General features: G+C 38.8%; 1 protein-coding gene across 2 annotated transcripts in view; it reads left to right on the top strand.

Moving 5' to 3' along the window:
- LOC111155139 (glutamate ionotropic receptor delta type subunit 2) overlaps positions 1 to 16,458 on the top strand; it is a 1,452,064-nt gene extending 1,435,606 nt beyond the window's left edge. For both annotated transcript variants that reach the window (XM_022515215.1, XM_022515223.1), the window contains 2 exons: positions 12,992 to 13,232; positions 15,869 to 16,458. In XM_022515215.1, the coding sequence (XP_022370923.1) occupies positions 12,992 to 13,232; positions 15,869 to 16,291 (664 nt within the window). In that variant the 3' untranslated portion in view covers positions 16,292 to 16,458. The remainder of the gene's footprint in view (positions 1 to 12,991; positions 13,233 to 15,868) is intronic.
- The last annotated feature ends 580 nt before the right edge of the window (positions 16,459 to 17,038 follow it).

Raw genomic sequence — 17,038 nt, 5'->3', positions numbered from 1 at the left:
AATTGTGAAATACAGCAGTAACACATCAATTATCTTTTCTGCATGGAGTTAGATAGGTCTCACTGCTACTTTATACTACATGATGTAATTTTTTTATAAATAACCGTTTATGTCAGAGTACCCTAGTTTGCTGCCTCATTAAAAAAAAAAAAAAAAGGACAGCCAATATTTCTATTCCAAGTGAGACTTATTCTTTTAACTACTTAAGGAATCCAGGTATTCTATTTAAAATTTATGTTCCTACTGATTAACAAAGGCCCAAAGGGTGGGTGTTGGTTATTAGCCTAAAAACTAATGCTACACATCTGACAATATTACACTTTTAATGGAGCTTGGCTCTCACCAGTGAAAGTAAAGGTAACAATCAGCATTCACAATAAAGGTTTGAGAGATCCCGTGTTAAATAATGACTTGTTATCACTGTACTTTCAGTAGTTTGCCGTGTCAGGTTATCATAGGTGAAGTACTTGAAAACAATTTCATTTCTTAAGTAGTTTAAATATCTCTCCCACATTCTCATTTGCATAATTTTTATTAGCAAATGTTCTTAATATGACTATAACATCCCAGATATAGAAATTTCACATCACAGGAGTTAAATTAATGAAGTTTATAAATGAACACTTGGCTTATTAAAGGAAATGATAAAGAAGAGGGTTATTTGTTTAATTTGTGGACTGTGTAACAAAAGTAAAGCAATGACAGTAAAACGCCTTGTAAATTATAAAGTGATATCTTAAAAAGGAAAATTTTATAGTTGTACATATCCTAGTTTTTAAAAACATCCTAACTACTGGGAGGGAGAAGAAGACACGTAAATTCTCTGGGTTCTGAGTCTCAGACCAGTTCTATCCCAAACATGATCCAGAGAGAGAAAGAAGGAGGTCAGAAGAGAAATCCCAGAAAAACTGTTGGACAGGAAAGTCACCTGCAAATAACAGCCCCACCCAAATCGTGACACTTGCCTCCGTGCCCTATGGTTCACACTCTGTTTGTGTGAGTCTGTGCGGGCCACTATCACACAGTAACTGGAGGCCTATGCAACAGATCTTTAGTTCTCACAGTTCTGAGGCTACAAGTCCAAAATCGAGTTTCCAGCCAGGTAAGTTTCTTTAAGAGGCAGCTGTAACAACACGCACTCCACAACGCTGTTCCTAACCTCTCCCTTGTTCCAAATTCAAGGTTTGGTGACCCTTTTGCACAGTGCCTTTCATTGCCTGGCCTCTTCCTGGACACTGAATCACATTACGGTAGAATTACACAGGAACACGATTACAGATAATCATCTAAGAGATGACTGGTGTTTTTTTTTTCCCATTTATAGAAACATTATAGCGTGTTCAGATTCACAATGGAAAGAAATTAGAAAGATGAATTCACCTTTTAAAATGTCTGCAGTGAACAGACTGTTTTTGTATGGGTCTAGTCACTTGGAGGAAAGTTTATGTGATGTTACTGTCTTAACACACTTTATTAAAAAATTGGAAACACTTCCAGCAGAGTCAGAATAATACTAAATGTAATATAATACACCTGGAAAGTTAGAATATAATTTTTTAAAAGGACTTTAGACTGTCCATCTAGGTAAAACGTAGTAAAATTACTTTCCTAAAGTTGTACTATTACTATTATCAATGATCTAACTCTTGGCAGAGAATTTTAATTGGTTACATTGACTTTGTCCACCATCTTGAGTACAAATAGACCCTGAGGTTTTTTGTTTTTTTTTTTTAAACGTTATGTCGATATATATCCTCCAAACCAGGAGATGTTTGCATCATTAAAAAATTCTCATCGTAGAGTACCTACTACTCTAACAGCTCTTAGAATAATGAATTCCTTCTGCATATTTAAACTGTTAGTCAACTTATAAAAAGTTCAGTGCTTACGCAGATGTTCTGAGAATATTTGTTCATTCAAAAGTTTCCTTCTCCGTAATCTTCTCTCTCCTAATGCTGTGCCAAAGATCTTTATCATGATATTTATCCACTTACCCATAGCACAAACTTTAAGATCCCTCTTATTTTAAGGCTTGGTTGTCAGACTCAAAGATATTAAAATATCCATAAAATGTGTATAACACACTAAGCAAAAAAAGTTTGACTTTATGGCCCTCTTTCATAAACATGTTTGAAAGGTCTGCCTAAGAAGATTTCGTATTGCCTGAAGAGTGACTCTAAGCAGAGATGGTCACTGCCAGTTTCTCACTGAAGAAGGAAAGAATTTTTCCCCTTTACCCTATAACCCAACTATCACACTGAGCTTAAGGATGAAGCTGACATTTTAAAAGATCACCAAAAGTGTTCTCTTTCCAATTGCAATTATGCCCTCCCTCTCAGTGGGAGCCATCGTCAGGGTCTTTTCAGCTCTCTAGCATCTTCCTGGCCTGCTTTCATTATCCGGACTATCTAGTCGTTTGCCGCCCAGCACTCATTTTATGAAAGATCATGTCTGCCATTTCTATAATGAGTGCTTGACTTTTACTGCCAGCATAAACACATAAAATATATAATAATTAAAGTTCACTAGTCACCAAAGTCTTGAGATCCATCATGTTGCTAATTTGATTTTCAAGCAATTGCTTCTCTGTGAACGAGGCTGATTTTGCCCTAGTAGGCATCGCAAGACCTGTGATCGAAGGGGCTGACTCTAACCCTGAAGGATCAGTCTGAATGGGCACCATATACCAGGTTTCAGGCTCCTTGTCAAAGAATGACACATGTATAAAGTCGAATGATTTTTTAGAGCCAACGAAAATCTCATCAACAGTTGAACCTAAAAATTGTTTTAACTGTTGCACATTTTTCAAAGTAGTTAAGTGCTATTTAATAAATATTTACCTTTTACGGGTTACAGTTTAAACTAAGGAAAAATTTCATTGGGATAACTGTGGAAGTTTGCATCACAGAGATTGAAACTTCACAATATGTTGACTTACGTTGAGTAAGGATAAGGTTTCAAAACACCACTTCCTTATTTTGAACACACTGCCTTGTTTTGATAACATTGGCAAAGCCCCCTGAGTGCTTCATGATAATGAATTCATCTGACGTTTATTCTAATCGCACAGAGATTAATGAACTCATGTGATATTCATGGGGCTCTCCGGAGACATCAGGATGTATTACACAAAGTGTTATATTTGTGAATGGATACAATGGAATACCTGTTAGCCAAGGAACTTGAGTAGTCAAATCCTCAGTTAGTAAAGCAGCAGGAACTGAAGAGGCAGCATCCACTTATAGTGGGTTTTTTCTAGTGGGGAATAGTAATAGTTTTTTATAGTGGGGAATAATAAAGACCTTGACAATGCATTCAAGAAAACAAAATAGTGCAGAAGCCAGAAGACCTCGGTTTGAGAGCCGACCGGATCAATTACCAGCCTTGTGGGCTTGGGAAATTTTCTTCACCTCTTAACCTCAATCTCCCCAGCTTTAAAATGAGAATTTAATAACATCAGCCTTTTTAAAGCCTTTTACAGGACTAAGGAGTGGGGGAGGAGTGGTGCGATCAATCAATCAATCAATATAATTCTCCCTCACAAGGTTATCTTAAGAAGTAAATAAAATGGTATGCAGTGTTTTTGATAAGTGCTTCGTAAACTTTGTGGCATTTGCATGCATTTACTATTGGCTTTCCTTTGGGAAATAGATTGTCTGGAGAAAGTTTACAGTTTATTTCCCATACACAGAAAAATGGATGCCTTAGGAAGACATCACTTTCTACATAAGGACATGGACACTATTTTCTTAATAAGAAAAGCAGATCCGACCAATTAAACGGGTTACTGGACTATCTTTTTTTAAATCTGCTGGTGAGATATCAGGTTTGAAGCAATACAGGGAACTTCTCTTTCTTATGCAGGTCTATGACATACAACAGTCTTCCAGCAATAACTAAGTATAATTAACTCCAGTTCTGTTGATTCTGCCCTGGAGGGGGAGTGGGGCAGGTCACTTCACCTCACTAGACAGGAGTCAAATATGATCTCATCTCCCAGACCCCTTCCAGTACCAACATGCTGTCATTCTCATACAGCGTCCATAGTAATTCTTTACCAACCCAAACAAACTTCTCGTTAGTTTATAGTACTTCTAGTCACACATGGTTAAAACCATTTTATATCTTTTGATTAAAAGAAACCCCACTGGGGAGTCTGGAAGGTTCAGTTGGTTGAGTGTCTGATTCTCAATTTTGGCTCAAGTCAGGATGTCCTGGGATCGAGCCCCACATCAGGCTCCCTGCTCAGCCAGGAGTCCCTCTGCCCCTTGCCCGCACTTGTGCTCTCTTTCGCGTGCACTCTGCTCTCCCTTTCTCTCTCAAATAAATAAATCTTCAAAAAATAATAAAAGGAACCCCACCTTTTCTGCTTCAGTCAGTTGTCTTACCTATTCTCAGTAAATCATAGCCACTGCCTGAAATTTCTCTTAGTATAATATTTGTTCACATCCCTCTGATTTTAAGATAAAACTTCCATCACCTAGAAAATGATTCAGCAAATAAAGACCTCAGAAGGCAAACACCACATGATCTCAAATAATTAGGGCAGTCACTCTTTTGGCACATAGGCAGTCCCAGTCTCAGAGTGTAGGTCCAGATGTACGTTCCAGGATAATCAGAAAACCAAGGAAATCCAAAATTCACTTGACCTATTATACTGCAATTGTTAATATATGCTGTGTACCTCAAATGCGTTCTCAGTGTGATCAAATACAAAACCCACATATGATCACTCTACTCATTTAAAGGCACACACAATAATAATAGGCATTACTACATATTGATTATTATATGTTATTAAGACAAGGTCAAAAGCACTGGGATAAGAATCAAAATCTCTGGTTTTCAATCAGACTCCGATGCTTTCTAATGATGTAGCTTTGCCCAAGTCATTTAAGCCCTCTGAACTTCAATTCTCTGTCAGCGAAATGGAAACTTGTTGACTTCATAGAGTTATTTGCTGTGGGGCTCTATAGCTGGCCAGCAGCTAGCCAGCAGGCCAAATGCAGCTCGGACCTGTTTCTATAACCACAAAGGCACAGCTGACTAGGTGCCACAGAGACCTTAACATTCTGTAAGAATCAAACATCAGGCCCTTAGTTAAAATGTTCATTAACCTCTCACCTAACGAATGATATTCATAAACCTGTTTGAAATGCCGTATTCATCTCTGTGAGATCTTAGGTAATCTTCAGGGACTGTATTGAAACAATGGGCATCGGGCTCAACTAGCTGGAAGAATTAGTTAAAAGTCCAGTTTCAACAAAGGAAATAGCTTCTGCTAGTCTATTTTGGGTTATTTGGTATTACTGAGGTATTATATGTAATCAATAAGTAGCTATTGTATCTAATGTCACTAACCGATCATTAAGACATTTTGCTTAGGAAAAGAAAAGCCACCGATGCCTGATTCACAGCAAATGGACATAATTTGTTTTTACAACTCTGATGTTGAAGTCCCGATATCAGATATGCCAGTCAGAGCGCCGTTGCGCTTAATTGAATACTAAATCCGAGCCTTTGATAAGTGCTTTTGCCTCAGTCCAAGTTTACCTACATTTCCCAAGCCCGGAATGAAAGAAATGATGAATGAATGAACAACCTATTGAGCTGACATTTTTCTGAAAATTGTCTGCATGCTATTATTAATTCTTCCTCAGTAACCATGGAGAGGAAACCTTTGTGAGAACCCAGCAAATGAATTTAATAATGTGGGTATTCTGGGCCAAAACAGATCCACTCAGTGTGTCAAAAATACTTTTTTTTTTCAGTTATTCCCGAATTTCCTTCTCAGCGTTAAGTGACGTTACACATTAATAAGTGAGGAGACTCTATCCTAAATATCTTTTTAATTTGGGTTACATGTAACTCATAAGCGTGTAACAGATCAAATAAATGTTTTTGAGATGTTAAAATGATGTTTTTCATCCTCACCAATCTCAGTGTCAAGCTGACTCAGGACTTTCAGGTTGAAGAACTGCCTGGAGGTCTCAGACCATAGAGTTTCTGTCATTTTGTAGCTAAAATTCCCTTCTACTATGATAGACCAAGAAGGCCTTGGGTGTTAGAGAGATATGTGGGAGACAAAAAGGAAAGCTGTGCCTCTTTCTGGCCAGAGGTTTCCATCAGGGGCAGAAGGTGGGAGATGAGCAGGTAGAGGGGCGTTGGGTAGAATGGGATGCACATGCAGGGTAGAGGGGTGATGCCTCCCTTACCATTAAGGTCTCTGAGGGGAGTTCTGTGGGCACACCAAGCTCTGTCCCAGGAGAGAAGACCTGAGATGGTGAGAAGTCAGAACTGCACAGTCAGGAAAAAGCAAGGGTTCCATCTTTGGGCCCAGGCCTCTCTGGCTCCCATGAGGTGTGAACGCTGAGTTAGAGCACCTGGACAGCTTTTGGAGCCCCCTGCGGTGAGTGACAAGGTGGCAACACGGTAGTACCTGAAGGCTGAGAAAGAGTCAGGGGCTGGATGAAGAAAATGGCAGAAGCTGAGAAAGACGTACAGTGCCCCAGAGGTCAACAGAGAGGAGCCCACAAGCCCTAAGGGCACAGAGAAAGACGTTAGCCAACGTTAGGGACTTAAAGCCTCTGCCCACTTCAGCAATAGTCACCAATCAATATCTAAGGGCTGAACCCATCACACATAAAAGGAGAGCTGCCAGAGCCATCCAAGGACCAGCAAGAATCCAGCAGCTCCTTCCCCACAGGCCTCCCCTTATAGCCCCCTACTCCAATGTAGGGGGTATAATACCCTTTATAAATTCTGATGCCATCTCGGAAAAAAGCAAGGAAAAGGCAAGGAATCGGAAGTCTTGAGTAATTCTTGAGCTAAAGCTAGAGACATGTTAAATTATTAGATCAGATTAAATTTTAAATCATATTGAGCTAATTTTAGTTTTGTTCCCACCACTCAGCAGGCCCAGTCTTCCTGAAGAAGATCAATTAAGTTATGGAGAAAAAGTACATTTTCTTTGCACACCCAAATTGTAGTATGAATAAATTTGCAATCACTCTACAATTACATTGTTTGGTTTAGAAGAAACCTATTGATAACGGTTTTACTCAGAGTCTAACAAATCTGTGAAACTAAAAGAGAGAGCTTTTCTCTAAATAGTTACATATTAGAGGTTATGTAGGGTAACAGGGGAATGTGTTGGAAGACAGAACTGAACTCTAGCCCTAACTCGAGAATTTACTGTTAGTCACTAAAAAAGTCATCTTGTCTCTACAACAGCACTTCCCAACAGATGTATCTTAGATGAGGTACTAGAATATTGCTAAAGTATTGATCCCTTCAGCCTTCAAAACAGCCAAAGCAGAGCCAGGGGTGGCTGGAGCCCCCTGACTTTCAGCTCACGCTACCCCAGTGTGATATATAAATTATTTTTGGGGGGTTGAATGGGATAATTTGGGGAAATTATTGTCCTATATGATTCCGTTTCTCCTCCATAGAATGAGTGGAGGGGGAGTGGAGAGATTTGATGATGTCTTCTGTTATTTCCATTCTAGTAGTTGATGCTTCTATGAATGTTGGGGGAGAATTCCAACTGCAGAAAGGGTCACAGGAGCTCCTACATACATGGCCCGAAAACAAAAATTCCTGTACTTAAGTGTTTAAACTCTCTGATTACCTCTAGATTTGTTCCCAGAAGAAACAATCAAAAAGTCAGGTGTCATTTTTCTCAATTTAACCAGTATCATTTTTACAGTTCAGCAGAGATTTACCTGTGGGTAAGAAAATTAGAAAAGAGGGGCACCTGGCTGGCTCAGTGGGTTAAGCCTCTGCCTTCAGCTCAGGTTATGATCTCAGGGTCATGGGATCGATCCCCGCATCAGGCTCTTTGCTCAGTGGGGAGCCTGCTTCCCCCTCTCTCTCTGCCTGCCTCTCTGCCTACTTGTGATCTCTTTCTCTGTCAAATAAATTTAAAAAAAGAAAGAAAGAAAATTAGAAAAGAATCTATAGACTACATTAGTATTTAAGGGCAAAATCAAATTTGCCTATGTAGGATCAGAAATTTGCATTCATCTTTCAGCAACCTGTTTTGTTATAAATTAATTTGAAAATCAATTTCCAGAGCAGCAATTAAGAATCGTAAGTGATCAATAATTAGAGTAATTCTCACACACGAATGAGGTTGTTTTATCTTCAAAGTAAGTAAAAAGCTTTTCAAGATGAACACCTCAAACTTGTTGAATATTTTTATTTGAATATGAAAGAAGGCTCTTCTGCTTCCCTACTCACTTCCCCTGAAATTTGCTCATTTATATCAATAAAGAATTCAATGCATACAGAATTGATCTATTAGCCATTTTCAAATTGAAGTTAGCTTTTATGGACTGCTAAGGTTTTTGTGTTCAATGGAATGACAAATGTTTTAATACTTTTGGACAGAAAAAGGAAATGCAATGTTCTTATCAGTGAATCAATCATTCACTGATTCCTCTGGGAATATAACTCTCCATTAAGAAATATGTACCAGAACAGGTGCAAAGAAAGAATGGTTGTCACACACCCTGATTATAATAATTCTAGCTTTCAAGTTGTTGTAGCCTACAAAGTGGCAAGTAATGAGCAAGGTGCTTTGTTTTCAGCTTCATGAATTTTCACCACAATGACTCTCAAAAGTGCTAAAGTATGGCTCTCACCACTCTGGAGTGAAAATGGCAGGAATTTTTCTGACTACACTCCAAGAAGAGGTTTCACTCATCCAATTGTTCACCAAGGCCTAATGTCCAACTTCCTTTCTAATAGTTACAGCACTGAGAAGTTTATACTTGATACCTTTCAGACCCACCACTTCGCTGTCATGGCAGAAATACATTGTTCTCTGTGAGCAAAGACTGCCATCTAGTGGAAATTATAAATACAGCAAAAACAATCATTCCATGGAACTAAAAATCTGCACACATTAAGAACTGTGCAACTAGATTCTTGCAATGTTACACACACACACACACACACACACACACACACACACACACACATCAGTGATGCTCATAATTAAAATACAGAACTTTCCTTTAGGTATGATTCAAGTTTTAAAAGATGCCAGTGCTTTTGAACTAATATTTTTGAAAAAATATTTGAGATATATTATATCCTCATGTATTATATAAGGGCTCATCCAATTTGTCTTTAAGGCAGTGCACTAGATTTTGCTAAGCTTCCTTTATCTAGTACTTAAATAGGTTTTTGTTAAAAGGCAAAAAGGAGAATGTAGTGACACTTTTCTAATGGAATTTCCAGGAGCATTAAATTTTGCAGCAAAAATTTATGGCAGAACTCTGAGTTTAGAAAATATTTTCATTCCCTTCCAACATTTCTATTCCACCAACCTTGTATTCCTAGACTCTGTTGTGGGCTACTCAGAGCTTGACTGAGAGCTCCTACAATATAGTTGTTCTGCCTGTCCTCCAAAATGGGGTGTCCATGTAATGCGTCTGTGCTTTCTGAGGTCGACCATACATAAAGACATCTTTGTGGTATGAGGGCAAATAGAGAAGTTTGCTCACTCTTCCCCCACAGCAACTCCTACCCCCCAGCTTGCTGAACCTAAAAGTTCCACAATTAAATGAATTCTTTGGATTTAAGGTCCTTTACTCCTATTAGCATCAAAATGGGTGTCATAGAGTACGTGTGTATACCTCAATGATCATTTTTAAAACCAAATCATTTTTCAGGTATAGAAATGATAGGGACACGTTGTGATACCAGATGCCACTGAGGAGACAGTAGGTGATCAGTGGTTCCTGAATGAACATGGGAATGAATGAAAGAATAAATTAACATGAAACAGTATCACACTGTTGCTCAGGCCATTTTAGCTGAATGTGCAGTGTGGTTTAACATAAATTTCATCCCCAAAACAATACCTGGCATGAGACCACTCTCTAAATATTTATTGACTGGATAGATGAATAGGAAGGAGTGGAATAAGTTAGAAAATTGCATCAGTGATAAGAAAAAGTAGAATCTGAGGACAGCATGCTTTTATCAAAAGCCATGTTGAGCATATTCAATCAATAAATACTTCCCTGCTCTGTGTGAAGCAGGATGGAAGATTGGTGAGTCCACATTCCGGAAAGGGGAACAGACAATCAAGGAACCACAAATTATTATAAATGGTGATAAGTGTTGTGAAGGGAAACACTTCCACTTCTACAAACATCGACCTATATAGTTTGGGGAGCAGGAGGCTGGCTGGGAAACTTGGGTGCCCATTTTGTGCCTGGATATGTTCTCATTAAGCAAATGCTGCTATAGTTTCCTTTTATTTCTACATATACCTATAATCTCAAATTCAAGAATATTATCTTTTTAAGATTTAGTTTATTTGAGAAAGAAAGCAAGAGAGAGCTCGAACAGGGTCAGAGACAGAGGGAGAAGCAGGCTCCCCACTGAGCAGGGAGCCCCCAATGCGAGGCTCATTCCCAGGACCCTGGGATCATGGCCCAAGCCCAAGGCAGATGCTTAATCAAATGAGCCACCAGGCACCCCAAGAATATTTTTTTTTCGAGATGACTAAATTTTCCCTTCCAGGTATTTAATGGTGTCTGATTCCCCAGTGCCTTTAGGTAGGCAAATAGCTAATGGTTTGCCAACATGACTTGAATATATTTGCAAATAGGCCAAGCAAGCAACTTTGATGCTGCGATTAAAGATTACAGATGTGTGGAATATGTAATGCAGTGCTGCTGGTTTCCACGAGTAGTTGTTCCTACTATTTCTGTATGTATATATGTATGTATGTATGTATGTATGTATGTATGTACTTAGTGAGCTCAGTGCCCGGTGTGGGGCTCATACTCATGATCCTGAGATCAAGAATCTCATGCTCTACTGACTGAGCCAGCCCAGTGCCCCATGAAGGCACTATTTCTCAAGTGTATTCTTCAAAACTCTAGCTCCACGAATTATTACTATATATTATTACAGAAGAAAAAAATGAAAAAAGAAGGAAAGTTAGGTAATTTGGGGAAATGCCGAATTAAACAAAATCATACAAGTGTTCCTTTCCACAGGTCTTCTTAGAGCCTTTAATATGCTTACTTCTTTGTAAATTTCTGAGAGGGTGTTTCTCAAAGTTAATGCCACAAAACCCTTTTCTTGCAGAATCTCCTTTAGGAACTAGTGTCCCGTGGAACACAACTTTTAAAAATTCTGGAAATACAAATAACTTTGAGCAGAGGCAGGAATAAGGGTGAAATGTAATCCATCAATATTCATAATCATCTTGGTAAATTCAATTAATCAAATTAATTGCACTTCTTGAGCAGCCCTCCGAAGCAACAGAGCTTTAGACAGAGCAAAATCATAAGAGAGGAGAAGTCCAAGTTATAAGGGAAGCACCAGTGCAATGTCCATCCTAGGGTGTCAGCTAAGGTGCTGGGGATGAGACCAACTCTCCCTCACAGCCCTCAGGGCTGGACTTATTCCTGGCTGACTCAGGTTGAATGTTGACCGCACTCCTAGCCATTATCTTTTAACTCACTCTTAACACAGGGATGACATGAAACAGGTAAAAAGGCAATGTACCACCCAAAGAGTTATTTACTTTTTCCGAATAGACATCGTTCTCCTATCTAAGGTTTTAAGCAGTGTCTCCCCAAATAACCCAAGACCTAGGGCAAGAGGAGAAGTAGAAGTCCATATATCCAAAGGCTATGTGCAAATTATAAGTCGAGCTAAAAACTCTTCGATAAAATATGTTCAATCCTCTTATCTTGACAAATATACCTTCATGCCCATAGGAGGTCAGGTCTGAGTTTCTAATTTGTGACTAGCTTGGAGTATTGCACTTACCTGGTGGCCCAGCGAGACGGTCCCTGCCCCACTCGCTTCCACCTCCAGCTCTGTCCTGCACAGTGAAGGATCGCCTACACGAAGGTGTACCCGCCTGAGCTCGTACATCTGAACTTGGTCCACACTCTCTGAACATCCCTCTAGACACTGCAATGCCTTTGAGGCTGTGAGATCTGCCCTCAGGAAGAAATGTGTGGGATAAATTTTCCCAGGTCCTGACGGAGCTCTCTGACCATTTAGGTGGGAAATTGGTGGGAACTCCTAGGAACCCCTGAGGACGGTGCACACTCTGGACAAGTTCATGACGTTGGCCTTGGCCATTCTCACCCTGTGAGGGGGACACACCTAGGGGAGGGCCAGAGGTAGGCTTGTCTAGGGTAAAGCCTAAAGAGTATTTGGAAATGAGAATAAAACCTCTATGAAAAATCACACTTTAAAAAAGCTGCAGACTCCGGGGGGAAAAAAAGGAGACAAAGAAGGGTATTTCTTATTTGAATTTAACTACTTCTAAAAGCCTCTGGTCAACTTTTCTTCTTGTTCTCCAAGGTAAGATTATTTTCCCCTTTGGCATTGAAAGGGAAACTACATCAGTTGTGTGAAAAACCAAAATGATGTATTTTATCAACTTCAAACTTGTCCCAGGGCTTTCTCCCACACTGTGTTAAATAATAGAAGACTTTTTAATTGAATTTCTTTGTGCGTAACATATGCTGGGCGACATTATGCCAGCATCTCGCTCTAAGCAGCAAAGCGTTCCTCATAAAAGCGTTAAGATCCAGAGCGTCATTCTGCATGGAGGGAGGGAACACAGAACTGTAGCAGCTTGAAGTCACATAAAAACAGTGCCTCTGAAATGTAATTGTAAAAACACATTGCAACAAAGTGGGGGGGTATGGATATTTAGAATTATAGAATAAAATCAAAAAAATTAAAAAAGAAGAACAGGAAGGAAGGAGGAAGCAAGAGAGGGTACAGAAGGGAGAGAGGACAGCCTGTGGCACACCTCTGTCTCTAAAGTCAGAGCAATAACGTTTTCAGTGTCCCGTCAGTCCATCTGCAGGGTAAATCTGTACGTTCATTTCCCCTTGACAGCCGCCATCCTTTAGCGGTGGGATTATAAATGGTTGTGTTGTGGGCCGAAGCAATAACGAAGTCTGCACTAACACACGGCTGTGTCCTTTTTCCCAAGGATCCTGGAGCTTCAGCAGAACGGTGACATGGACATCCTGAAACACAAATGGTGGCCAAAGAATGGCCAGTGTGACCTGTACTCCTCAGTGGACACAAAGCAGAAAGGAGGTGCCCTGGACATAAAGAGCTTTGCAGGAGTCTTTTGTATCCTGGCGGCTGGAATTGTCCTCTCCTGCTTTATAGCCATGCTGGAGACGTGGTGGAACAAGAGGAAAGGCTCCCGAGTCCCATCGAAAGAGGTACTTGATTGAGTGCTTCAGTGCTCCGTGGAGCCAACAAGTGGGTGGTCTTTCCAGGGAGGGTAATCGCCAGGAAGAGGATAATGGGTTGGGGGTGGTCCTTGTTTCTTCTTACCTGGAATATTGAAAATGAATTATTGATGAAATATAAAAATCAATAATGCCAATACCCATGACCATTTTAGGACATCCCAGATAAATGAAGAAGAGACTTGCAGTGTTTGAAAAGACTCATTTCATGTGCCATCAAGGGCTTTAAAATTCTGCCAAATCTCAGGGTAGACTTTCATTCAGTGATTTTCTTAAAGGGTGATTCCCTTGAATTCCAGTTCACAAAGATGCTTGTCATCTTATTTCAATAAGTTGCTTAACTTACAGGTAAATTATTTGTATCTCTAAGATTCAGTCTAGACTATACAATGCCATAGGAAAATAATCAAAATTTGTCTCTTTACCCCCAGTGGCTCCTTCCTTCTATCTGTATGTAGACCTATAGAAGGGATTGTATGTTTTTAGTTCTTTGATGACTCTAAGCTTAATAAATCCATAGAGTAGAATCATCCAGGATTAAATTTTTAATAAAATAAAATTAAAATTTTTTCAGAGGCCTGGAAGAATAATTGCAGAGTCACACATAATATCTCTTTGAAAGTAGCATGTGCCTTGTTTTCATCAAAAATCATGGAATTTACAAATTAGCAGAGAAAATATGAAGTTAAAATAAATTGCTTGATTAACTTATCTTTTTTCTACTGGACCAAAAAGGTGGAAAAAAATTTTTTAATAATGAAATCATATTCATTTACTAAGGTTTCACAAATTGAAATGGAAAACGACCTGAATTTGTTGTGGGATTTGATCTGCTGGATAGTTTCAAAGGACAGTTTGAAACTTTCAGTAACTAGACCTTGGCTAACTGATGGTTAGAGCAAATCCTGAGAAGATCTGTTTTAATGCGCAAATAAAAATGACTTCTCACATTCATATGAATTTTTACATGTTTATATTCTTTTAAAACAGATTTTTTTCTAAAGTAATCTGAGAATTCCTTTCTACTGCCTTGTATGCAAAATTGATCAGCAGCGTATATAAGGAAAAGCTTGGCTTACCAAAGATAAAACTTAGCTTCTTACCTATCTGGATGATCATATATTCTAAATTAGCAGAGTATGAACTAAAAAGCAGGTTTCATTGTGGTGTTTTCTTTATGGAATAAGCTTCTGGGTTCTCTATAGACAGTGATTCAATGCAAAAGACCACATTAGTGCAACATTATAGCTGAGATTTCATATTCTCAAAAATCTGGAAATTAAGGACTCCCCAAGCTCCTTATATTTTGAATTACTATATATGATATTAAAATTTTGCATTATTATATCTGTTGATGGATGACTACATTACAGTTGCTGTGGGAACCATAAAATTATATCTCTCAACCCTCTAAAGTCTCAGTGATAATATTGCATTAATGGATATTTTTTATTGGATTTTAAAATGAGAAAGGAAAAGGAAAAACAGTGATGCACATCAAAATATTTTTCACTGAGGAGCACTATAATAGCACAATGAAAAAAATACATACTCCATTCTAACTCATGACAGCTAATCCAGATCTATGAATAAATATTTTCTCTTCTTATGATTAATAGGTATTTTTAAATCCTCATGAATTTAAATTATTGAACTTGGCTATAAACATGACTGATAAACAATTTTTTTCTTGCCAGTTTTATTTTTCAAACATTGGGCTTTAATGCTCACTTCAAGTGAAAATCCTAAGGATTTATGAATTGGTTTCAACACCAGAAATCTGAGGTTTCTCTTCCTTTTCCTTTATTAAGTACCTTCTTACTAAGGCTCCATTAGCATAGCTCAAAGCATCTTTGATTTAGAGGCCGTTTAGCATAAACCTGGCCCTAGACCAAAGCTGTCATTCGCAGGTCATGACTCGAAGAGGTCTCTAAAGGTCTCACTGACCTCACAATATTGCCTCATTCAGGTACTAAATAACTTGAGTGTAATGACATCCCTCAATTAGAAATGGATTCTCTTGTGTTGAATGTTGCTCTTTCTGAATAATCTCACATCTCTCTGGCCTGAAGAGAAATAACCCTTTAACAGTCACTAACACTTCAGTGTGAACTAGCATATCGTATCACTTCCCACCAAGAATGGAAAATTAAGGTTAGGGAGGGAATAATAGAAAAGAACAGAAACCCAACTTGGAGGGAGACACCTTGAAAAAGGAGGAAGCACATGGAAAGAAGAGGTGTGGAGGGGGAGCAAGTTGTTAAAACCATATTTTTTATTTGTACAGCTTTGCCTAGGTCTGTCCCTGGTCTCATAGAAGGCAATCGCTCCCCTATTTTTGTAGTTGCATGTAACATGTAGAGAACTTTTTGTGCAAGAAAAATATTTATTATAGAAAACCTTATTTCAGAGTCATATTTGTACCCCCAGAACCTAGCACAATGCCTGGCTCATACTAGGTGCTCAATAGAGATTTGTTAAATGCATAAATCCCAAAGTTCAGTTGATTACCTATCATGTTTGCTGAACTACTTTTTTTTTTTTTTTTTTTTAACCATGGAAGCTAGTACTGATGAGAACCTTATCTTCTTTTTCTTCATCTCCAGGATGACAAGGAAATTGACCTGGAGCACCTCCATAGACGTGTAAATAGCTTGTGCACAGATGACGACAGCCCCCATAAACAGTTTTCCACCTCGTCAATTGACTTGACCCCTCTGGACATTGACACTTTGCCAACACGACAAGCACTGGAGCAAATCAGTGATTTCAGGAACACTCATATCACCACAACAACCTTTATCCCAGAGCAGATCCAGACTCTTAGCCGCACACTATCAGCTAAAGCTGCCTCTGGTTTCGCCTTTGGCAACGTGCCCGAGCACCGAACTGGCCCTTTTAGGCACAGGGCACCTAATGGGGGCTTTTTCAGGAGTCCTATAAAAACAATGTCATCTATTCCTTACCAACCAACTCCTACCCTGGGGCTCAATCTGGGTAATGACCCAGACCGAGGCACCTCCATATGAGCATCCAACAAAATCTCTTCACTGTTTCTTTCGTAGGACTCCCTTTGCGAGGAGCAACTGTAATATTGTGGGACTAACATGGATGTAACATTTAAAAAAAAAAATCAGGATTATTAGTAACAATTCTAGTTCCTTCTCTCCACCTTCTCCCTCTTCTCTCTCTCTCTTCTATTTCTTTCTCTTTTTCCCTTTCTTTCTGTACATGTCCCTCCACTTTTTTTCATTACTCAACTTGTTCCCCCAGAATATAGTGTACTAGGATCCTATTAGTCCGCTTTTCATATACTGTACTTCAAGTATAGGAAATGTGCACTGAGTATACTAAAAGTATATGCAGGATTAATTTTATGTAAAGGCCTCTTACATAACATTTCTCTATTTTTAAAACTATAATTGCAATAACTTCAGTCTTTTTACATTCTTCTGCTGCATCCATACAACGCTCCACTGCTGTTGAGTGTCCTTTAACTGTGGACCAAAGGCAACCCCTGCAGTGTTTATAAGATAACTTCAAGACCATTCAGGCCACATAATATGAGAATGCAATTTTGTAGGATTACAAAAAAAGCCATTAATATGCCAGTCAAGACTACAGTTAAAACTACTCTCGCACTGCAACAGTGCATATGACCTTTATGTGATTGTACAGTATTAAAAGTTTTTTCTTATGTACAGTAAACTTTATCATATGGCAGAAGCCTCTATTGTGTTAAATAAATTAGTATCTCATCTATATATACATATATA

This window comes from Enhydra lutris, unplaced genomic scaffold (genome assembly GCF_002288905.1).
Source record: "Enhydra lutris kenyoni isolate GAN:26980312 unplaced genomic scaffold, ASM228890v2 scaffoldscaffold3, whole genome shotgun sequence".
Taxonomy (NCBI): Eukaryota; Metazoa; Chordata; class Mammalia; order Carnivora; family Mustelidae; genus Enhydra; species Enhydra lutris.
Note: the sequence above shows the minus strand (reverse complement) of the source record. Positions and strands in the feature narration are given on the sequence as shown.